The following is a 21,582-nucleotide window of genomic DNA, read 5'->3' as shown; positions in this document are numbered from 1 at the left end:
TTACCAATTTCCGCTATAAATATCACAGACGTCCCAATTTGCAACAGTGTAATTTTCCCGCCTCTCTCCCTCCCATTTCCAGCTCCGGAAACCCTAATTCGAAAAATGGTGCAGAAGCAAGGAGCCTCCGCCGATCCCACCGCCACCGAACCTAAGAAACGACGTCGCGTCGGCTTCTCCAGCGTCGGTGAGTCCTTCTGGCATCCGTTTCCTCAGTTATGTTTCCGTTGTTTTTAGAATGCACTTCCATAGTTCCACGTATTCTACTCAAATTTCAATTTTTATTTCTGTTTCTGCCCTAAATTCATTGATTTTGTTTGTTTTGTCGATTTGGGAGCAGATGCTGGACTGGAGGCCAAAGATTGCATCAAGATTTACCTAGGTATGATGGGTTTTATGCGTTTTTTTTGGGATTATTTGATTAGTGTGCTTAATTCTGCCGATTTTAACTTTGAGTTAACGTTTTTGTATGATGATTTGCTGTTCGGTATCTTGTTCTGGTTCTGTAAAGTAGTTCCCTTGGCAAGAAACAATTTTTTTCGTTTTGGGTGGGATTTCATTCATTCCAGCTGTTTGATTAATCAGTAACTGCGGTGGCGGAAAATGGGAGTTTTGATTTTTAAGTTTGATTTATTGGACTTAAGGTTGGTATTCTGTCAGTAATCGAAAAGTGTTGATTTTTGGCTGAGTGGAAAATAAGATAGTTACATGATTGAGTTGCAAGTCCTAGAATGCTTAATAGTTTAGATGGAGGATGTTAAGAATAGACGCAGTTGGTTGCTTTATGGATTTTCAGATTTGTTGGAAAAGTTTAATTGTCGACTGTGATAATAATGTTTTACATTTTTATAATACTTTCGTTCTCCTCGATCTGAAATTCAATGATAATGGTTTTGTTGTGCTTAATTTATTTTAATAATATATCTCTATTTTTACATGCATGCTTAATCAATGGCTACGATCATAGTTTCTAGCAAAGAGGAAGTGGGTTCTACAGACAGTTTTTGTATTGAGCCTGTTGATTTGAATAGCTCTTTTGATGATGATGGGAAGATATATGGTTACAAAGGATTGAAGGTAATCTTTGTGCGTACCATTTGAAGTTTACCTTCACAGAATTTGCTGCACCGGTGCAAGTAATTTCAAAAGCTATTTTAATAGTTTGAATGGAGTGATTTAGAATGGCTTTGTTTTAATCTTTCTGCGGATGCAGATTACGATATGGGTTAGCAGTTTATCCTTTCATGCGTATGCTGATATTGCATTTGAGAGCACAACTGATGTAAGTACTCTTGTTCTGTTGATCTCTCTCTCTCTCTCTCTCTCTCTCTCTGTTCTATCTGCCAACTTTGCTTATTACTTGTGCTCCTATCTTCCTCTTTATCAAGAAAATTTTACTGATAGCAATTTCTAAATGTTATAAGGGTGGAAAAGGGATCACCAATTTGAAAGCAGCTCTTCAGGTATGCCTTGCTTCCCAATTTAAACCATCACTTTTGTTTAGTATGTTGTTAGTTCTGGTGCTAAGTCAGTAATATTCTCCAGAGAATTTTTGCTGAGACCCTCGTTGAGAGTGAAGAGGAGTTCCTTCAAACTTTTTCAACGCAGAGAAATTTGATTAGGTAATGAATTTTGCATTCCTTTCGTTGAGTGCAAAAACATTTAGATTTTTTTTGTTTACTTAATATCATGAATTCCACCATTTAATACGTGTGCAGATACATGGTCACAACCGGGGAGGTGTTACAGTGCAAGACCTCTAATGGACAAATAAGTTATTGTAATGGTCAGCTTGGAGCAACCACTTCTGATTTGCAGGTGCTTTGATGTGGCAAGCTTTTTCGCAGTATCTAAAATATGACAAATTTTCTTGCATTTTGGAATAACAGTGACTATGTTCAGGTTGTTCGCTTGGTTGTGGGCAAGACAGCTGCTGGGAACCTTTACAGTCACTTGATTCCTCTTGTTCTTCTTCTTGTTGATGGTAATCTCTTCAGTTACCTTGTCTTATCAGACAACACTGGTAGTTTCTTTCTGTTATGGAAAGAGAGGGGAGGGGAGTGCAGTACATGACTCACTGTGACATCAGTTGCTGTTTTTTGGATTAGGTAGCAGTCCGATCGATGTTGTGGATCCAAGATGGGAGCTGTATGTCCTGATCCAGAACAAAATAGATGAGAAGGGGGACATCTACAATATATTGCTTGGTTTTACAGCTGTTTATCGTTTTTACCATTATCCTGATAGTTCTCGGTTGCGGCTCAGTCAGGTTTGCTCCTTGTCAATATCACTTATGTAGTATTTCTCATTACCTTCGTTGTTTGTGCACTATTGGTGCTGTTCTTTACTAGAATCTTTGTTGATGTCAGATATTGGTATTGCCTCCTTACCAACACAAGGGTTATGGACGATACCTTCTTGAGGCTCTCAATGATGTTGCAGTATCTGAAAACGTCCATGACCTCACAGTTGAAGAACCATTAGATTACTTCCAACATGTACGTACTTGTGTTGATGTACTACGCCTTCATAAGTTTGACCCAATCAAGGATGCGGTTAACTCAGCAGTTTCGCAACTGAAGCAAGGAAAGTTGTCGAAGAAGACACACACTCCTCGACTCATGCCAGCTACTAGTGTCATTGAGGATGCCCGGAAAAGTTTGAAAATTAACAAGAAACAGTTTCTTCAGTGCTGGGATGTTTTCCTTTATCTCGGCCTTGATCCTGTGGACAAGTACATGGAGGATTTTGTGGGAATTATTTCTAATCGCATGAAGGAAGATCTCATAGGAAAAGATTCTGGGGCGGGTGGGAAGCGAGTGGTTGAAGTTCCAAGCGAATATGAGCCGGAGATGTCATTTGTCATGTTCAGGTCACAGGCCGGTGAAGCTACTGGTACTGTTCAGATAGACGAAAATCAACCAAATCAGGAAGAGCAACTCCAGCAATTAGTTGAGGAGAGAGTGAAAGAGATCAAATCAGTAGCTGAGAGAGTGTCTTCGCAGATCTCCCTCGCTGCGGAGGCATCATAATGGACTTCGATTCTTCTGATGCGGTTGCAGTTAACCCAGTGATGCAATTTGTTAGGCGAAAACTGGTTTTGTGGATTGGGATATCGGAGGAAGCTTATCTGTAAATTACTGAGTTTATGCGTGATTCTAGCTTATGTCATCTGAATATTTGCACAACTTTATTAGCAGTAAGTTTGAGCAGCTAATGCCTTTAACATGCTACTTCCGTAACTTTTTATTCATTCATAATTGTTGTGAACCGAGTCTACTCGTATTCTCGCCCCTGGAACCAAAACCTTTTCTTCTTACCTCCATTCCCCCTTGCTCCTTCCTGCGCTACCGATCACGTCCTTGTTTTGTCGAAAATCTCAACACTTTAGTTTCTCCTTGGAAATGAACATATATACATCACAAAGTTTCTAACGAAGGGAAAAAGGTGCGAAGAAAATTGTCAATGGATGTTGTGCAAGTTTCAAAATTTTCCGTAATCCGAATAACCGAAACCACGAGGATAAAAAACATGAGGTACGCGACTTGAAGTTATCACTGAATTGGCTTGCCCCAATGTCTGCAATCCTGACTGTATTTGTACCGAGTCTGAGATCTTCAACCCTCAGATGTTGAGCGTAAAAAGCCATGACTTAACTGCATTGTATAGAAATCTCCAATGCACCGCGAATTGGCTAAATGTTGTGGATGCTATAACCTGCATCCTCTGATGTCATGTTCTCCTTCCAGTTTTCAAATTCAGATCCACCAAACACCACTTGCTTGATTCCGACAAAGCTGTTTAACACCAATCAAGGGATAAGAGTTAGAATGAACATCCGAAATAAGAAACGAAAAAGTTTTTTAATCTAGGACAAGGCATTAAACACGCAACATCAGAAGATGTGAACAAAGATGCGTAGAAGATATAGGGATGTTAGAGGCGCACTCGGAGCTTATCTGAGTCAATGCGTTTATTAGAACATCCAGTAGCAATGGTTCACTGGTGCCGATATCCACCCTGCCAAAATTTTCATCAGATTGGTGAGCAAGAACCATCTGCACTTCCATTCCCAATGGCATAAAAGCATCAGCATGAAACGAAGCGTCACGGTAAAGTCTCAAATTATAAAGACTACAGCATGTCTAGAAATACTAGTTGAGCTCCATACCAAACACGTGCTAAGTTGTCCTGAACCTCAAGATCTCCGATATTGTAAAAAGTAGTTGGGGTCACATTTGCTCCCTGAATCGCATCATAACTTGGTCGTTTATCAAAAGGAGACTGTGACAACTGCATGAATGAAATTAAAGAGGGTGAGGACGTATGCCTCAAAAATTCGCATCATGTACAGTATATTTCTACTGGTTACCGACTCATGAAGTCTAAACCGAAATTTTATAGACTGGTTGAAAATTTACCTGCATATTCATGGAATTGCATCCACCCATGCGCCCAATGATGTGCCATGATCGAATGGTCTGTAGACAAGCCAGGTCAAGTATGTTACTGCATACATTACAAAGTGATATAATTTCAAGGTAAGATAAGTTACTTACATCAGAGATTAAGGTAACATCTTGCTCCAACGGAGTGTTGTAGAATTCAAACCATATATACGAGTTTGAGAAACCAAAGCTGTCAGTGGCCAAGACCCAAGAGCAAGTTAGTAATTCTGTATGTTTCAGCAGATATCGAACAAACAAGACCAGTGATAGCTTGACAATATAACATATGACAAAGAAGCAGGGATTAGGCACAACGCATTTCGTCTGACCCATCAAAAGTCGCTGATAGAGCTTAGTTCTAGGAATGAGAACAGGGTTCCTTTTTTTTTGAGCATACAACACATGAGGACAGTGAAACCAGTTCGGTTTTTTCAATCCCGAGCTCCTCAACCTAATAGCAGTCATTTGACTCATTTCGAAAAGAAGCCATACCAAAAGAAACAAAGATCACATACATTCAAAGAAGACATGAGGTCTTAGTTCATCGAGTAAACATCCTTAATGCACAAATTCACAATTAGATTGAAAATAAATCAAAATAGCATTTTATACAAAATTTCTGACGTGCGCTGTCCGTCAAGCATGTTCGCACGGGAACAAAAATTCATTTATTTGCTTCAGCTTTCGAGAGGCTCATTCAAAATTTACTCCATTACTCAGTGTTACTACTGAACTATAACTAATAGCTATGATTTCGGCTCGTCGGGATACAATACTAAGCATCACAGCATGAACAATCCAGAAAATGGACCAAAAAATCACACTAACAAATTGCTTTGTGTTCCTACATCATCTCAACTTACTTGTTGAATGTCACATTCATGGGCAGCCCTGAACCAGACTTTGTCTGCAAAATCTTGTTCCTTTTCTTCCTCAACCTATCTTCCATCTGAAATTTGGTTCAAATATCCTTAAACATTAAAAAAAAAAAAATCCTTAAACCTCAACAATTCCAAACAACACAAACGTCAAATTATCCAAAAAAAGGGATTACCTTGGACCTAGCTTTTTCTGGGTCATCAAGACAAGCACCCATAATTTCAGCAAACTCGGGATCTCGATCAAAGTCCTTTTCTTCCTCTCTCCCTCCGAAGCCGGTTCGACCCGGAAACCCGTCTTCGGATTCAGCTGCAACTTCGAAATCTATATCCACAAAGCCGCCGTCTTTATCTTCTTCTCCGTCACTCGCTTCCTGGGTCTTCAGCCTTAGGCTCCGACCCGCTTTTGCGACGAATACGGAGGTCCTGAGCTGCCCCGGCTGTGCAGAAAAGCTCTGAAAGTGAAGTCCAACGGTACTAAATGGCGGGAAGCGGTTTGTGTCGCGGGAAAACATGGATAAGGGAGTGCAGGGAGGTTGAAGAACGGGTGAGCGGGTGTGTAGATTAAGCATGGTTAACGTGCGCCTCTGTAGGCTGAACGGAGCTGAAGAATGAAAGACTCGGAGAGTGAAGCAATGCAATGTGAGGGGCTGTTTGGGCTGCTTCTGAAAGCGGTAAGATAAAATAGTGTCCACCTCGTCGCCAACTGAAGTTAAACTTAAAACATTCTACCCAATATTGACGAGAGTAATTGTGTATGTTCTTAATCACTTAATTTTAATGACCTAACGAACACTTATGTTCTAAAATATTAAGTAGTTATTTAGAATATTTAAAAAAAAAATTGAATAAATATAAGATTAGTCTTAAAAGTTGAGCAGAGTTATCCATATTTCTAATACAACACATATAACAGACGTGCCCATAACAGTGTAATCCAGAGGAAAAAGTAAGGGCCCAAGTCTATTTCGGGTGGGCTGAGACCCAAGATATGGACACAATTTTATTATTATTTTTAATATTATCAAATTTTCAATCTTTGCCAACAATCCACTGAAATCTGCAATTTTTAAGTGAGTCCCAAATTTCCCAATTCGGAAATTGCTACAGAAGGACATGGATTTGCTTCCGGCGGAGACCACCACCTCGAAGATAGTGAAGAAACATGGGTTCCGGTCGCTGAAGCTGCTGACCGTAGACATGGACCAGGAGCTCGGAGACCAACCTGTCGGAGTTGACTACGGCAGGCTTGACAATGGCCTCTCTTACTATGTCCGTTGCAATTCTAAGCCCCGAATGAGAGCTGCCCTCGCTCTTGCTGTCAAAGTCGGGTATGTGTATATATAATTGCTTTTTTTTTTGTTTGTACTTTCAATTGGGTTTGTTTTCTTTAATGTTGTTGGTTTTGTTTGTTTGGTCGTTGATTTGTGTTGCTTGGGTCGGTTGCTTTTGTCTGCTTAATTTAGTTGTTTTGTGTTGTTAATGGGGTTTGATGAACTAGGTTGTTGAATTTGGTTGGTCAGTTGGTTTTGTACTGTGGAATTAGGGTAATGTGATTTGACCCAAAGACAACGAACTGAGATTTTGATGAGATTTTGATTATAGATGCCGAAACCGAGCAATGTATTGAGTGAATAAGAGGAAAATTTGTGTTTCCCCCTTGGGAATTACCAAGTAACTAAAGTCGAATTACACGGGTTGAAGTAAACATAGTGACACCGCTTAGAAAACCAAAGTAATGGTGTTTTTCCCACAATGACGGTGCTTGAGTTGGAAAATTGTATTGTTCGTTGAGTTAGCGAAAAACTACTGACTAGATAGGTTCGGAACTTTCATGTATGAATGTATGCTTGAATCTATAGAGGGTTTTTTATATTATCGGGTTCATGGCAGATCAGTTTTGGAAGAGGAGGACGAACGAGGAGTTGCTCACATTGTTGAGCATCTTGCTTTCAGTGCAACTAAGAAGTACACAAATCATGATATAGTAAGGTTTCTTGAAAGTATCGGAGCAGAATTTGGCGCTTGTCAGAATGCAGTTACATCCGCCGATGACACTGTTTACGAGTTATTTGTTCCTGTAGATAAGCTTGAGCTGTTATCTGAGGCCATTTCAGTTTTGGCCGAATTCAGTTCTGAGGTATAAACTAGTTTCACCTTGTTCGGTAATCCTCAACATTTTTACTCCTGGGTTTAATTACTTGCAATTTCCAGGTTCGTGTCTCAAAAGATGATTTAGAAAGAGAAAGGGGTGCTGTTATGGAAGAGTACAGAGGAAACCGAAATGCTACAGGAAGGATGCAGGATGCACATTGGATTCTAATGATGGAAGATTCTAAGGTACTTCCACTAAAAGGCTTATATTCCCGGACTACCTTGATCAGGAGATTTTTTATTCTATAAAATAAGTCATCACCTTTAATGCTTTTACACTCCAACAGCATTCTGAGTATGCAAAACTTTCTTTTGATTGCAGTATGCTGAGCGTTTACCGATTGGTTTAGAGAAGGTGATTCGAACTGTTTCTCCTGAGACTGTGAAGCAGTTTTATAAGAAGTGGTACCATTTAAGCAATATGGCAGTGATAGCTGTTGGAGATTTCTCTGATACGCAGGTTTGCTATTGTCGACATGTTAATGTTTACTTTGGATTTATAAGGGTAGTTTGTAAAAAAGATTTATTAACAATCTCTCTCTTCCTTTCTCTCAGAATGTAGTAGAGTTGATAAGGGATCAATTTGGACGTAAAATTTCAGCACCTGACCCTCCTCCCATACCAAGTTATCCAGTTCCTTCTCATGAAGAGCCGCGTTTTTCATGTTTTGTTGAATCTGAAGCTTCTGGGGTTAGTACGGAATAAATCACACTCGTGTTTGTACCAATCTAAATGGAACATTTCAGTTCTAATGTAGAAAATTTCTTGTGACAGTCTGCAGTGATTATTAGCTATAAGATGGCAGCTGATGAGCTGAAAACAGTGAGGGACTATAGGGATTTACTGGCGGAGTCCATGTTCCTTTACGCTCTAAACCAGAGGTTCTTTAAAATATCTCGTAGAAAGGACCCGCCCTATTTTTCATGCTCGGCTTCTGCTGACGTTCTTGTTAATCCGTTGAAGGCTTATATAATGACTTCATCTTGTAAAGAAAAGGGGACTGTTGAGGCACTAGAATCAATGCTGATTGAGGCAGGGTTTTCATCCAATACTAGAAATATACTTGATTGATTTTCTTTTTAATTTGGAACTACTTTTAATAACACTTACATTTCACTATTTTAGGTTGCAAGGGTACGATTACATGGCTTTTCAGAACGGGAGGTGTCTATTGTTCGAGCTTTACTGATGTCAGAGATTGAATCTGCCTATTTGGAGCGTGATCAAATGCAGTCAACTAGCTTACGTGATGAGTATTTACAGGTATTTTCAGATTGTAGTTTTCTTGTAAACTTCCAATTTTCTTATGTAATGTTTGTATTGATTTGGTATAATGCTATGCCTTTGTATTTCTTTGGGCAGCATTTTCTCCGCAATGAACCTGTTATTGGGATTGAATATGAAGCTCAACTCCAGAAGACTCTTCTACCTCGTGAGTCATTGCATATTTGGATATAGTAATTTGATGGTTATAAAAGAAATGTATAGCTGTTCTCATCCCGACTTTTATACCTGTAGATATAACCGCAGCAGAGGTATCCAAATATGCAGTGAAGTTACAGACATCATGTAGCTGTGTCATTAAGACAATTGAGCCACGAGCTTCTGCAATAGCCAATGATCTAAAACATGTTGTATCAAAGGTCAATCGCCTTGAGGAAGAAAGAATAATTTCTCCTTGGGATGAGGAACAGATTCCAGAGGAAATTGTTAATACAAAACCTAATCCGGGGTATTTTTGGACCTAACGTCTCAGCAATTCATATCATCATATGTATTTATTTATTTTTCTCCCTTGTGTGTGTGTGTGTGTTATTCCTTCTCCTGTTCACGTGGGAATCGTTTCTGTGTGTAAATTTTGTGGTTTTTTTTTTTTTTTTTTTTTTTGCATTTTCTACATCCATTATCGGCTCTATGAATTATTTGTTCTACATTCATTCCCTTTATAAATTATTTGTTTCAGGAATATTGTGCAGCAGGTTGAATATTCAAATATTGAAGCTACTGAGTTAATTTTGTCAAACGGAATGAGAGTTTGCTATAAGTGTACCAACTTCCTCGATGACCAGGTAAACTCAGTGCAGTCAATGAAATATCTGTAGTTCAAGATCAATGGACAAACTGTGTGAATCTCATTATTCTAGTTTGCTCTAAAGCTTCGTCAATTTGTCGCTTGGTTGTTTGAAGTTGTAGTTCTGAACATAAGAGAACATTCATCGTAGTAATTAATCAGTATTCTATAAGGCTAGGGATGAAAGAGAAAGGAAGAAACTCAATTTCCGATGAATGAAGGGAACATTTAGTAATTCAAGGCTGAAATAGATATTTATCTGATATTGTTCCTTTCCAATCATGAGTAGAGAAATTTCCGTCTCATATGACATTCTGTTGTCATGTATGTTAGTAGCAAAGTTCTGAAAGTTGTTGTATAGCATGTGTCAGTCATTTTTACGTGTAGAATTGTGATTCTTATCCATACTTTATTTTCATAGGTTATCTTTACAGGGTTCTCATATGGGGGTTTATCTGAACTTCCTGAAAGTGAGTACTTTTCTTGCTCAATGGGGCCAACCATTGCAGGAGAAATTGGTGTATACGGTTATAGACCTTCTGTTCTTATGGATATGCTTGCTGGTAAGAGAGCCGAAGTAAGCCCAAAACTTGGAGCATACATGAGAAGCTTTGTTGGTGATTGTTCACCCTCAGACCTGGAAACTGCTTTGCAGGTGTGCTTCATGATTCTCTCTCTCATGATCGCAATTTTACAAGAGTATTGTCTGTTGAAAATTTAGATTAAAAAAATCATGGTTTGTCTTTATGCCAGGAGTTCTCTTTATTTTTCATGGTTTTTCAATATCGTCTGAAGCTGCAAAACTTTTGCAATATTTGTTCTGGCAGCTTGTATATCAACTGTTTACAACAAATATAATACCTGGAGAAGAAGATGTCAAAATAGTGATGCAAATGGCAGAAGAAGTGGTCCGTGCTCAAGACAGGGATCCTTACACTGCATTTGCAAACCGTGTGAAGGAGCTCAACTACGGAAACTCCTATTTCTTTAGGGTACGATACCCATTCTGAGTGTTCAGTGTAGTTTTTTATTCACCTGGTGTATTCGAGTTACAACTTTGGGTTAATATATATTTGGCAGCCTATTAGGATAAGTGATCTCCGGAAAGTTGACCCTTTGAAAGCCTGTGAATATTTCAACAAGTGTTTCAAGGATCCATCAACTTTCTCCGTTGTGATTGTTGGGAACATTGATCCCTCTATAGCACTTCCTCTGATATTGCAGTATTTGGTAAGTAAAAATTCCTTTGTAGTCTACTTACACCGGGATTATATATATATGTGCTCACAGGTATGTAATTTACCATGCAGGGTGGAATACCAAAGCCTCCTGAGCCACTCCTACAATTTAATCGTGACGACCTCAAAGGACTACCATTCACTTTTCCTAAAACCAGAATAAGGTAGAATAGAGCACAAACCTGAATGCAGCAAACATACTATACTTATGTTTGTGGTTGAAAGGAGTTTAAAATATTGTTCGATTGAGCAACTCCATTGATCACCCAATAAGCTCGGTGTTTGAATATTGTCGATTCCTGCCCTTGTCTGAGATCTAGGATTCCACTGAAGTTTTTCACAATACTATTTGACAAGTCACCTATTTTTCTTGGTCCAAATCCCTTCTTACAATCTGGACTGGATGTTCTTGCAGAGAAGTTGTTCGCAGCCAGATGGTGGAAGAACAATGTTCTGTCCAGCTGTGCTTCCCAGTGGAACTGAAAAATGGAACCATGGTGTGTGGCTTTCTTGTCCTATATTACGAAGCTTTTGATGGAGAGTTGAATTTTCACGATGATTTATAACTCAGGAAAAACAATTATATGGCAGGTAGAAGACATTCACATTGTTGGATTCCTGAGCAAACTTCTTGAAACAAAAATTATGCAGGTTCTACGGTTCAAACATGGACAGGTATGCGTGCCTCCATATTATTTTATTTCTATTTATCATCTTCATCTTTGAATTCAATTTTTCTTATTACCTTCTATGCTATAGATCTACACTGTAGGTGTTTCAGTATTTCTTGGCGGTAATAAGCCTTCCAGAACTGCAAATGTTCGTGGTGATATAAGCGTAAACTTTTCTTGTGATCCAGAAATCTCCTCAAAGCTGGTTGGTGCTTTTGTAGTTAGACATGTCCTATTATTTTGGTTTATTAATCGATTGGTCGTTCAACTAGCTGTTTGATACCATATTACAGGTCGATCTTACTTTGGATGAAATATTACGTCTTCAAGAGGAAGGGCCGTCAGATGAGGATGTCTCAACCATCCTTGAAATTGAGCAAAGAGCTCACGAAAATGGGCTTCAAGTAAGTTTTCTTGTTATTATAGGGTTCATTTTGGTCGGTGATACACCATTGTTCCTGACAATCACCTAGTGCACAAAGTTTCGTGGAAGCAAGAGATGAATGAAGTGGATATAATTACAGCCCATTTGATTTCTGTTGCGGATTTTCCTTCTTTCAGGAGAATTACTACTGGTTGGACAGGATTTTACACAGCTATCAGTCAAGAGCCTACTCCGGTGATGTTGGCACTTGTTTTGAGGTTGGTTGCTCGTCTTCTCTTATTAACTGAAACAGAAACATTTCCTAGCATGTTTCCAAATATTCTAATGATTATTGAACGTCTGTTACAGATTCAAGATGAAGGTCGGTCCACAGTCAGACAATCTCTGACACCAACAACGGCGCAGTCAGCATTACAAAGGATACTACCTTTCCCTTGCAAAAAACAGTACACTGTAGTGATTTTAATGCCCCGTTCATCTCCCTTTAAGTCACTAAAATCGTTCTTCCAATCTACTGAAACCAGTTATCAAAGACACACTAAGGTGAGTTCTAGTCAAAATTCCTCTTACTTCAACTGATTATCTCCACTGATTTTTAATCTTTAGAGTAACTGTATGACAAATGAGTTTTTACTGGTTGTGGCAGATTTTGGCCGGCCTTGCTGGTCTCACAGTTTTGGGTCTTTGCTTATGGAGATATTCACGACGCACCTAAACTCGTAGGTGAAATTTACATAGAAGAGCTCTAGAATCTAGATACACAACAAGCACGAACGTTTTGGTTACAAATTTAGGACGCTTCTGTGGTTTTTTTTTCGTTGCTCCAATTAATCGAGAGGTACATAGGAAGCTGAAACTAGCTGAATTTCTGCAGAACCAAATACAAATTTATTTTTGCTCCGTTCGTAGCGTGTAACGTTGATGTGTATTTCTTTCCTTCCCAGCTCCATAACATGTATTCAGTAATTTTGTTGGAAGAGAATTATCCGGTAATATAATAAATATGATCGGAAAACAGAAAATTTGTTTGTGAAAATATGTTTTTCACTGGACAGTTGATTTTTCATGCATATTTCCTTGGATGAAATTTGTCTGTGATGCAACTTACAACTGTTTGATACTTTTCTAGTGATGTATTACAACTTCATAATTTCGTGGGTTCGATCTGATCCAACGTTACCAGAGGTACCGTTTGGTAACGTGGGACGGAACGGAACGGAGTGGGATGGGGAGTTCTGTTCCACGTTTGATGCGCCTAAAAAAGGTGGAACGCATTGTTTCAAGGGACAAGTTTTGGATGATTTTTCGTTTCGCCTCCCCTCTGGGAACAACTTGTTCCACATTCGTGGAACACATATTTATAACATTTAAGACAAAAATAGCTCGTTTTTTTAATATTTACATCATCTAAATCATACAACAAACCCTAACTATCATCTTCTCTTCTCTGTTGTTGTGAACTTCTTCAGCTCTGCATCTCCCCTTCGCAACCTTCCTCCTCATCCTTTTTCGTGTAGCCTCTCTGTGAACTTTAGCTCTGCATCTCTGTTCTAGGGTCGATCCGATTGTGATTGTGTAGCCTCTTGGTCTCTCTTTCTTTGTATTTTGTAGTGCTTTGATATGCCCAATACTACATCTACAACTAAAAATAAAAAAATTGCTTCCAGGAGGTCCCTTAATTAATTTTCATGTAAATTTGAAGTGGCATTATTATTCTTTTCTGATTAGCTTGTTTCGATTTCATTAACACCCATTTCCTAATTCTGCTGAATTTCTTTGTATTTTGTAGTGCTTCGATTTCTTTGTATTCTTTTATGATTTGCTTGTTTTGATTTCTTTGTATTTTGTAGTGCTTCGATCTGCCCAATACTGCATTTGCAACCAAAGATCCGCCTATGTTTATCTGCTTCCACTCCCCCTATTGAGCTTGTTTCGATTTCTTTGTCTTTTGGTTCCGTTCTCCGTTCTGCGTTTGTCCTGCGCACCAAACGCAGAACGGAACAACTCTCTCGTTTTGTCCTGCGCATACCAAACATAACATGGAACCACTGTTCCGTCCCGTCCCATTCCTTCCCATCTGCGTACCAAACGGTACCAGAAGAGTGAATTTGACATGTTTCTTGTCGCTTCACTAGCTAAAAGGTCGAAAAAAGGTAATAGGGTTTAGGGGTGTAACAAGAAATCAAAATTTAATATGCATTACAAAAGAAAAATAATACAGAAGTCATAATTTTTTTGGTGATAATGTCATGTTATGTTACCAGTAACACATAATTATTCATTTACACTATGCTCTAAAGTCTACACATCAATACTATCGTGCACGTATATTATAAGGCACAATGAGTAAATATGCGTTGTCTCCGATAATCCATATGTATAAAGACTATTGCAAATTTGCAATGTAGTCATATGGGCACAACAAAGTTACTTCTCCGCAATGAGGCTAGCAACAATTAGGCATTAAACGCAAAATATATCGTATTCATAACTCATGAGTTGAATTTCAGATCTCCTCCGCTTAAGTGAAGACAAGCATCATTTTACCAAAAGTTAGTCGAAAATTGATTAGTTGTTAACACATTTTCGAAAGAAAAAATACGGCTTATCCTAAACACATTTTTTTCAACTTGAAATAAAAAACAAAAGGGATGTGCTATGCACACACTCCTTTTTACTTCTCATACACCCTCTTAATTTTTTGCTATCGAATCGAATAAATTGAATAATATCAAATGGCAAAAATGACAAAGGGTGTGTGAGACCCCAGCAAGATAATAATTTGTTTAATTTATTTTAGGCTTTTTAGCCAAAATGATTTATAAGATTTGCATAACATATCACTTTGGTCCCTGAGATTGAAAATCAATAGAAATAGTCCCTGAGATTGTCCACCATCCATTATTTTGGTCATTCCGTTAAAAACTTCGTTAAGTGTCCCGGAGCTCTTGGCCGAAAGTTTGAGCAATTTTCAAAGCTTCGTAACTCAATCGTTTCTTAATCAAATTCGACCCATAATATATCAAAATGAAGATAGGAAAGTGTAGAACAAGATTATACCTTGGAAGCCCAATGGTTGATAGAGATGGCCGGTAAGTAGCTTGAAAGGTGACTGGTCTGTAGGAAAAAAGGAAAACTTGTCGAAAACTGGGTAAACTTTAAACGTTCATAACTTCTTCAATACTCAACGAAATCAAGTGATTCAAAAACGAAAATCATACTTCTCGACGAGATGAAGAGAATGGTACTTTATTCATGGCTAATTCGATGTGGTTTGGCTTGAAAATGGCTCGAAAGTGGCTGTTTTAGTCTCTAGTTAACCACTTTCGAGCCATTTTCCGACCAAACAACAGCGAATTAGTCATCAAAAAGGTACCATTCTCTTCATCTTGTTGAGAAGTATAATTTTAATTTTTGAATCACTTGATTTCGTTAAGTATTAAAGAAGTTATGAACGTTTAAAATTTACCCAGTTTCCGGCGAATTTTTCAGTTTTCCAGGGGACTAGTCACCTTTCAGGCTATTTTCCAGCCATCTTCGGCAACCATTGGGCTTCCAAATAGGTATAAACTTTTTCTACACTTTCCTATCTTCATTTTGCTATATTATAGATCGAATTTGGTTAAGAAACGATTGAGTTACAAAGCTTTGAAAATTGCCCACACTTTCGCCCAAGAGCTCCGGGATATTTAACGGAGTTTTTAACGAAATGACCAAAATAATGGATGGTGGATAACCTCATGGACCATATCTATTGATTTTCAATATCAGGAACCAAAATGATGTGTTATGCAAATCTCTAAAAAAACCTTTATTTTTTAAGAAATAAAACAAAACGACATCATTAGTAAACTACCATCTCTAATCGGCAACAAGCGACACGTCGTAGAACTAGAAGAACGGGAGTCTGATAGATCTTTATAAGGGTGTGGAAGCTAGGGTTTTACGCTTCTTTTTTAGTTGATCCTGCAGCGCCTCTTCTTCCCCCCTCTTTCTGCATCCACTTCCAAGCTCCCAAAGGTCCGTCTCTCTCTCTCTCTCTCTCTCTCTCTCTCTCTCACATTCTTCCTAGCATGTATAGCAATTCTAAATCTCAAGTCCTTCAATCCCTGTTTGGCCGCCGAGAAATCGACGGAAAACAGAAGAAAATTATATCTTTCCAATCGGATTTATGCTTTTACTTTCTGGTTTTCTGTAGTTCAAGTCTAGGGTTTTTGTTTTAAGATTAGAATTTTGAAATTGTGGGTTTTTTTTTCTGAAGTGAGGGATTTGCATTTGCAGGTACTTAGAAGGAGAGTGTGAAAATGGTTGAGAAGACGAAGGGAAGGAAGGAGGAGGTGGTTACCAGAGAGTACACCATCAACCTCCACAAGCGCCTCCATGGCTGGTATTATATTTTGCCCCCCCCCCCCCCGCTTTTCGTGATCTGTTATTACATTATGTTCTTGCTTTTGGTTAATCTTTTTATAAAATAGTTGCTTTTTTGTTGTTGTAGATCTTGATTACGGATGCTTGTTTTGCGTATTGTGTTGTCCGGCTAGCTTCGTGTTTGTCTATTTTCTGATTTTTATGTGGGATTGGGATTTATTTGCGGATTGTGGATATTTGATATCAATTTGCATTTCTTAGTTGTTGCTAGCCCTGTTGTGGTGGCGTAACCTTGTCGTCGACGTGCTTGTTATGAACTTCTGTTCTATTTTCATGATTAGTTATTTAACTAGAATGAAATGTATGTTTGTATCGGGTGTGAAAAGAGTAGGGACAGAAAAGAGATATGATGCAGATCTTACTTATTAGAACTGGCTGGCTGGGTCTTCTAGCAAGTTCGTAAAATCTTGCATGGGGTTTGAGGTGGACAATGTCCACTATAGTTTTACGTTTAGGAGCAGGGAGTGATGATTTTCTTAGCAAAATTTGGTTTGAGGTCGCTGAAATTAGAGTTACCAGATGGAGATGCATTGGTTATTGTGTGGTGTCTTGGTGATGGATTAAAGAGGGGGGGGGGGGAGTGGAAGCGAGACTGCTAGAAGAAATCGTTTGTAGGACTTTAGTAGGGAAATGGTGTAAGCTACTACGTGGCTGTGGGCATGGGGTTGTTGCAGAGGTTCTGGTCCAAAGTGAGGGAGTGAGTTGGGCTTGGAATTTGTGAGGTGGGGGGCAGTCGATGCTATTGAAAGTGTCGGGAGATGGTAGGGTCTGTAGAATTTTTCCTTTTGTTTGCGAATGTTTCTTTGTTCATATGCTTGTGCATTGTTGTTGAACCATTGAAATTTGTACTATCATTAGAAAGCCATCAAAGTAACTCTTGTGCATTGTTGTTCCATAACAGCACATTCAAGAAGAAGGCTCCTAACGCCATAAAGGAGATCAGGAAGTTTGCCAAGAAGGCCATGGGAACAAATGACGTCAGGGTGGATGTGAAGCTGAACAAGCAGATCTGGAGCAGAGGAATCAGGAGCGTCCCAAGAAGGATCAGGGTTCGCATTGCTCGCAAGAGGAACGACGACGAAGATGCAAAGGAAGAGCTCTACTCCCTTGTTACCGTCGCTGAGATCCCAGCCGAAGGACTGAGTGGGTTGGGCACCAAGGTCATTGAAGAGGATGAATGATCTATTCATTTCTGTTTCGAGTAAGCTACTCTCATTAGGAAGAAAAGGGAATTTTATATGCATTTTTCGAAAGACCTTCAGAGTTTGTTGCCAAACTAAAGACTTACCTCAGAAGTTTGGTGTATTTTTGTTTGGTTAAATATTCAGCATCAGTAATGTACGTTTTGGTTTTTAAGTGATGTGCTTTTCTGGTTACTAGACACCTTTGGATCTCTTGGTCTCTCTCTCTCCTCGAATTTGCTTTCAGAGGAAATGAAACTGAGAAAAATTCTATTCTGCGACGACCGGATCATGTGTCAATGTACGGATCATGTGTCAATGTACGGATCATGTGTCAATGTACGTTTTGGTTTTTAAGTGATGTGCTTTTCTGGTTACTAAACACTTGGTCTCTCTCTCCTCGAATTTGCTTTCAGAGGAAATGAAACTGAGCAAAATTCTATTGTGCGACGAACGGATCATGTGTCGAGCGTCCAAAGGCGGCATAGGCCACAAGCAGACGCATGTCCAAATGCGGGCATTTGGACGGCCGTATAAGCTATTTGATCGCTAACCGCCACAAAAAGTTATTTTAGGCAGCGGTTGAGGAATCGCTAAGGTATTTAAGCAGCAGTTGGAAAAATCGCCATGGTATTTTAGTACGCGGTTGCAAAAATCGCCGTTAAAAAATCGTAGAAAAAATATGACCCCTCCCTTGACGGTTTAGATAACGCTTTTACACTAATAAGACGTATTTTTACAAATAGTAATTTTTGTGGTCTTTTACAAAATTGATCTCCCTAGCATTACCTTTTATGATATTATCGTTCGTGCGACATAAAAGCCAGCAGGTCCCAAAAGTTTGACGCCTGCAAATTCACACATCCAAAGCTCAGAAATCACGCGATTACAAAACAAAAAAAAAAATCACTTTCCCCTACTAACATAGGCAGTCGAGGACCAATTCAATCTCTTCTTTTCGAGCAATGCAATCGCAACATTTTAGTTTTCATAGCGACCAACATTCCACTTCCTGTATTTCAGTTCTAATTTTTTACCCTTTACATGCCATCTTACATGCTTCTATTAAAACAAAATAAAATTCCATTTACTTATCATGTAATTAGCCACTTATTTGGTACTATCTATGTACCCTCCATTTCAGCAAGAAATGACTTCCAAGAAAAACATGCAATTAAAACTGGAGTGCTTCTCTCCGTTTTTTTCCCTTATATCCATTCGAAGAAGATAAAATTAACCGACACCGATCAATATTACTATGCTTTCTTAGGTTGCAGCACAGGGATATATGAATAATTTTCAGAACCTTCGACTTTAATTTTCATATTCAACTTCATTGACTTCAATTATTCAAATTATCTAACAACAGGATTGATGTTTAAACCAAACCCTATCAGTGACTACACAATCGGAAACCACAAAATTTCAGACCTGACACTATTCAAAATGAGTATTACAAAATGTGATTAAAGAGAATTACCTTCGAGTTCAACCAGGAATTTCCATGTGATTAACACAGTTCGAGAATCAAGCTTGTACGAGCTCCCTTTCCCTCTCCCTCTCCCTTATACCAGAGTCAAACTTTTAGTCTACAGCCCGTGCTATTTATCTCGGATCAATGTCAAAGATGGACAAACACAAGGTTCAGCTAGCTTTGTAAGCATACATATAGCCTCGAAGCTTTCTTATCTCTTCTGATGACTCAGTTAGCAGATGATCAACGTACAGAGCCAGTGCTGCTCCGCTGCATACCAGATAAGCGTTCATGAATAAATTTAAAAGTTGCACGGGCAACTTGTGAACATGAATCGCATTCTAACATACCTTAGAGGTCCAAATGGAAGCCAGATTACATCCCAGCGGAACCTTGGCAATCTGCACAAATATCATATTTGTTCAAAACTAGTTTGTTTGTACCTTAAACTACAGCACAGTTCACAAGGGAAATAAACTTAAGAGCAAGGCAAGATGATAACATACTGACCACAAATCAGAAAATAAAATGTGGGTGCAGTGGTGCACCCTACCCATGCTCAACACAAAAGTGGAATTGCACATTTATTTTCTGTTTTTGCACAAGTCAATTGAATGAAGGGCCACTGTCTCAGGGGCTGAATGAAGGATATTTATAGAGAAATGAGATATTTTAATGTATTTAATTTATTGTTCCACTTAACTACCTCAGAGTGACAGTTTCATCGTATTTCATTCTCAATGTTTCGAAGTTGTGAATATTCTTGTATAAGACTGGTTATGTGAGTAGAATGTGTGAGTTTGAGAAGTAACATACCTCAACATGTAATACAGCCAGAAAGCCGCAAGTACAATGCCAGTAAAGAGTGAGTACCAAATCCATTGGCGGTGATGCTTTGAATCATGAAGCAATCCTATGATAGCTGATGAATATGCTACAACAGCTAGCCAATCTGTTATAGTTTTAAATAGTTAATTATTTCATCTCAAAGTAATGTAAAAGACAGCCAACTAAGCATACTAAATGCCATGCAAAGCATACTTCCCCTAACAGTGAAAAATCACGGACTAGGTTTAAAACCCAACGAATTCCCATTAAGTATTAGTACATATTCTAAATGCAGAATTTCAAAAGTCCCAACTATAAGAAATATTGGTTGAGCACTTAAACTACAATGCTACAACCATCACATGACTGTTGACACATTGAAAAGCAACTCTACTAAATGATAAGTAGGGGAACATCACCTGCAGATATAATCATCCATGAGAGCATCTCTTCCATGAAATAAGCATGATAACGCTGTTGATCAAGATCAAAATGTGACAATTTCATCATGAGTAAACACATTTTCCAGATTAACATAGCCGCAAAATCACATATAACCAGTAGTTGCCCATCTGACTGCGTGGCACTAAACAATGTCATTATCGATATTAGAACGACAACAAATGACGAAAAAGGATTCATCCTCTACAAAAGACAATAGATTACTACATCATTCAAATGTCACAGGTTCCATAAACAACAAAAAAGCACTCAACTCACAAATTCTCAACTTCTCAACAACAACGAGCTCTACCCAGTGAAATTTTGCAACTTGATCTTAGAACCCCTACCCTTATGGTAAGTAACTGAAGATACCACATATTCACAACATGTAAAGATCTCTTGCTCATAATACTTATTATTAAATAAAACCCCAATTGAGACCCAACGGCTCCCAAGTCCCAAAGAATTATTTGAAATGCAATTGAAAGAAGATGCCCACTGTCAAACATATAGTCCTAATAACCCAGAAAAATGGTAAATTCAATGAGAACTTAGTGAAAGCAAGATGCTTGAACTTGCTTTTAATAAGAGAAAGAGAATCCGCATACCAATTCCCAAGGAGACAGAACCTGCTGACAGATTGAGTACAACAGAAACACCGCGAAACAAAAGAGAAGCAATGCAAACAAAACCTAGCAAAAGAAAAATCAGCAAAGTTACTTCACATTGTAGAAAACCAAAAGCAAAATAAGATGTAAAATTGTTTAGTTGGAGACAACTTTTTACCCTCCATAACCGACTCTGTTGAGCTTGACTCTTCTCCATTTCACGAACCAACTCCTCTTGCTCTGTAAATTCGACAACCCAGTAACTAAAATTGGAATGAAAGTTCAAAATTTTGCCAATTTATCATTTTTCAGCAGCCAATTGGAGAGAGAGGGAGAGAGATAGGGACCTTGAGTATCCATGGGGCGAGAATCGTTGAGGGAAGGATCGTCCCAAGTGGGTAGAGAGAAGTCGTCGTCCTGTGAATTTCTCAATTTTCTCCTCAGCTTCCTCATCGCTCACACTTTTCGCAGTTGAGGTTTCTAATTTTCTGTTTGGCTTTGGGGAAAGTGGAAGGGAAAAGAAAGGAAAATTTGGGGATTTATCTCGGCCGAAATTGTTAGTCCTATCGTTGACGGTGGATCATGTGGGTCTGTTTTTCTCCTCTTATTTTTGACCGTAGGATGAGTAAAACCGGAATTCAAAAGTCGGGCGGTACTCATGTTTTTTTTTGTTGAATGCATAACCGTTTGGAACTGTCTCTCCCTTATTGTTTTATTCTATTCTTTATTTTTTGTGAAGGTTTCAAGTATTTTATTAGCTATTTGGCCACTTAG

General features: G+C 38.6%; 5 protein-coding genes across 10 annotated transcripts; 3 read left to right on the top strand and 2 right to left on the bottom strand.

Moving 5' to 3' along the window:
* The first annotated feature begins 31 nt into the window (after window positions 1-31).
* LOC126603474 (histone acetyltransferase type B catalytic subunit) lies at window positions 32-3,270 on the top strand. The gene is made up of 10 exons (XM_050270326.1): window positions 32-187; window positions 341-382; window positions 968-1,077; window positions 1,214-1,282; window positions 1,425-1,463; window positions 1,546-1,622; window positions 1,719-1,818; window positions 1,903-1,984; window positions 2,109-2,269; window positions 2,370-3,270. Exons 1-10 carry the CDS (start codon window positions 106-108, stop codon window positions 3,030-3,032), a joined length of 1,425 nt encoding a protein of 474 aa, XP_050126283.1. The 5' UTR covers window positions 32-105; the 3' UTR covers window positions 3,033-3,270.
* Window positions 3,271-3,448: 178 nt separating this feature from the next.
* Window positions 3,449-6,057, bottom strand: LOC126603475 (uncharacterized). 2 transcript variants are annotated; one of them, XM_050270327.1, is made up of 7 exons: window positions 5,503-6,054; window positions 5,312-5,397; window positions 4,560-4,638; window positions 4,422-4,481; window positions 4,172-4,293; window positions 3,949-4,020; window positions 3,449-3,797 (listed from the first exon to the last, which is right to left on the bottom strand). In XM_050270327.1, exons 1-7 carry the CDS (start codon window positions 5,896-5,898, stop codon window positions 3,695-3,697), a joined length of 918 nt encoding a protein of 305 aa, XP_050126284.1. In that variant the 5' UTR covers window positions 5,899-6,054; the 3' UTR covers window positions 3,449-3,694. The 2 variants fall into 2 exon arrangements, with proteins under 2 accessions (XP_050126284.1, XP_050126285.1); XM_050270328.1 differs by lacking the exon at window positions 3,449-3,797 and having other exon boundaries at window positions 3,949-4,058; window positions 5,503-6,057.
* Window positions 6,058-6,359: 302 nt separating this feature from the next.
* On the top strand, window positions 6,360-12,881 carry LOC126604876 (zinc protease PQQL-like). 3 transcript variants are annotated; one of them, XM_050272199.1, is made up of 21 exons: window positions 6,361-6,657; window positions 7,220-7,466; window positions 7,541-7,666; window positions 7,803-7,940; window positions 8,036-8,170; window positions 8,255-8,512; window positions 8,606-8,743; window positions 8,843-8,912; window positions 8,999-9,212; window positions 9,444-9,549; window positions 9,973-10,206; window positions 10,379-10,543; window positions 10,632-10,781; window positions 10,862-10,953; window positions 11,205-11,286; window positions 11,381-11,464; window positions 11,549-11,665; window positions 11,754-11,864; window positions 12,022-12,102; window positions 12,194-12,388; window positions 12,492-12,881. In XM_050272199.1, exons 1-21 carry the CDS (start codon window positions 6,443-6,445, stop codon window positions 12,558-12,560), a joined length of 3,027 nt encoding a protein of 1,008 aa, XP_050128156.1. In that variant the 5' UTR covers window positions 6,361-6,442; the 3' UTR covers window positions 12,561-12,881. The 3 variants fall into 3 exon arrangements, with proteins under 3 accessions (XP_050128155.1, XP_050128156.1, XP_050128157.1); XM_050272200.1 differs by having other exon boundaries at window positions 6,513-6,657; window positions 7,225-7,466; XM_050272198.1 differs by having other exon boundaries at window positions 6,360-6,657; window positions 8,606-8,912.
* A 2,857-nt stretch (window positions 12,882-15,738) lies between these two features.
* Window positions 15,739-17,629, top strand: LOC126604442 (60S ribosomal protein L31). The gene is made up of 3 exons (XM_050271695.1): window positions 15,739-15,865; window positions 16,127-16,232; window positions 17,175-17,629. The coding sequence occupies exons 2-3, from the start codon at window positions 16,150-16,152 to the stop codon at window positions 17,452-17,454; spliced, it is 363 nt and encodes a 120-aa protein (XP_050127652.1). The 5' UTR covers window positions 15,739-15,865; window positions 16,127-16,149; the 3' UTR covers window positions 17,455-17,629.
* A 519-nt stretch (window positions 17,630-18,148) lies between these two features.
* On the bottom strand, window positions 18,149-21,344 carry LOC126604441 (uncharacterized). 3 transcript variants are annotated; one of them, XM_050271692.1, is made up of 9 exons: window positions 21,156-21,344; window positions 20,987-21,048; window positions 20,809-20,892; window positions 20,176-20,332; window positions 19,745-19,880; window positions 19,279-19,329; window positions 19,121-19,198; window positions 18,935-19,018; window positions 18,149-18,302 (listed from the first exon to the last, which is right to left on the bottom strand). In XM_050271692.1, the coding sequence occupies exons 1-8, from the start codon at window positions 21,259-21,261 to the stop codon at window positions 18,982-18,984; spliced, it is 711 nt and encodes a 236-aa protein (XP_050127649.1). In that variant the 5' UTR covers window positions 21,262-21,344; the 3' UTR covers window positions 18,149-18,302; window positions 18,935-18,981. The 3 variants fall into 3 exon arrangements, 2 of the variants coding, with proteins under 2 accessions (XP_050127649.1, XP_050127650.1); XM_050271693.1 differs by having other exon boundaries at window positions 20,176-20,230; window positions 21,156-21,337; XR_007616602.1 differs by having other exon boundaries at window positions 18,935-19,198; window positions 20,176-20,230; window positions 21,156-21,333.
* Between the last annotated feature and the right edge of the window lie 238 nt (window positions 21,345-21,582).

The sequence above is a fragment of the Malus sylvestris genome, chromosome 15 (assembly GCF_916048215.2).
Source record: "Malus sylvestris chromosome 15, drMalSylv7.2, whole genome shotgun sequence".
NCBI lineage: Eukaryota > Viridiplantae > Streptophyta > Magnoliopsida > Rosales > Rosaceae > Malus > Malus sylvestris.
Note: the sequence above shows the minus strand (reverse complement) of the source record. Positions and strands in the feature narration are given on the sequence as shown.

Excerpts from the sequence above, each read along its gene's own strand:
- LOC126603474 (XM_050270326.1), top strand. The coding sequence starts at position 106 with ATGGTGCAGAAGCAAGGAGCCTCCGCCGATCCCACCGCCACCGAACCT. Across the intron at positions 1,464-1,545 it reads ATTTGAAAGCAGCTCTTCAG|AGAATTTTTGCTGAGACCCT; the intron begins GTATGCCTTGCT and ends AATATTCTCCAG. Across the intron at positions 1,985-2,108 it reads TGTTCTTCTTCTTGTTGATG|GTAGCAGTCCGATCGATGTT; the intron begins GTAATCTCTTCA and ends TTTTTGGATTAG.
- LOC126603475 (XM_050270327.1), bottom strand. The coding sequence starts at position 5,898 with ATGCTTAATCTACACACCCGCTCACCCGTTCTTCAACCTCCCTGCACT. Across the intron at positions 5,398-5,502 it reads CAGAAAAAGCTAGGTCCAAG|ATGGAAGATAGGTTGAGGAA; the intron begins GTAATCCCTTTT and ends ACCAAATTTCAG. Across the intron at positions 4,294-4,421 it reads GCAATTCCATGAATATGCAG|TTGTCACAGTCTCCTTTTGA; the intron begins GTAAATTTTCAA and ends TCATTCATGCAG.
- LOC126604876 (XM_050272198.1), top strand. The coding sequence starts at position 6,443 with ATGGATTTGCTTCCGGCGGAGACCACCACCTCGAAGATAGTGAAGAAA. Across the intron at positions 10,544-10,631 it reads GAAACTCCTATTTCTTTAGG|CCTATTAGGATAAGTGATCT; the intron begins GTACGATACCCA and ends TATATTTGGCAG. Across the intron at positions 10,954-11,204 it reads TTTCCTAAAACCAGAATAAG|AGAAGTTGTTCGCAGCCAGA; the intron begins GTAGAATAGAGC and ends ATGTTCTTGCAG.
- LOC126604442 (XM_050271695.1), top strand. The coding sequence starts at position 16,150 with ATGGTTGAGAAGACGAAGGGAAGGAAGGAGGAGGTGGTTACCAGAGAG. Across the intron at positions 16,233-17,174 it reads CACAAGCGCCTCCATGGCTG|CACATTCAAGAAGAAGGCTC; the intron begins GTATTATATTTT and ends GTTCCATAACAG.
- LOC126604441 (XM_050271692.1), bottom strand. The coding sequence starts at position 21,261 with ATGAGGAAGCTGAGGAGAAAATTGAGAAATTCACAGGACGACGACTTC. Across the intron at positions 21,049-21,155 it reads TCGCCCCATGGATACTCAAG|AGCAAGAGGAGTTGGTTCGT; the intron begins GTCCCTATCTCT and ends TCGAATTTACAG. Across the intron at positions 19,330-19,744 it reads TGGCTGTATTACATGTTGAG|ATTGCCAAGGTTCCGCTGGG; the intron begins GTATGTTACTTC and ends ATATTTGTGCAG.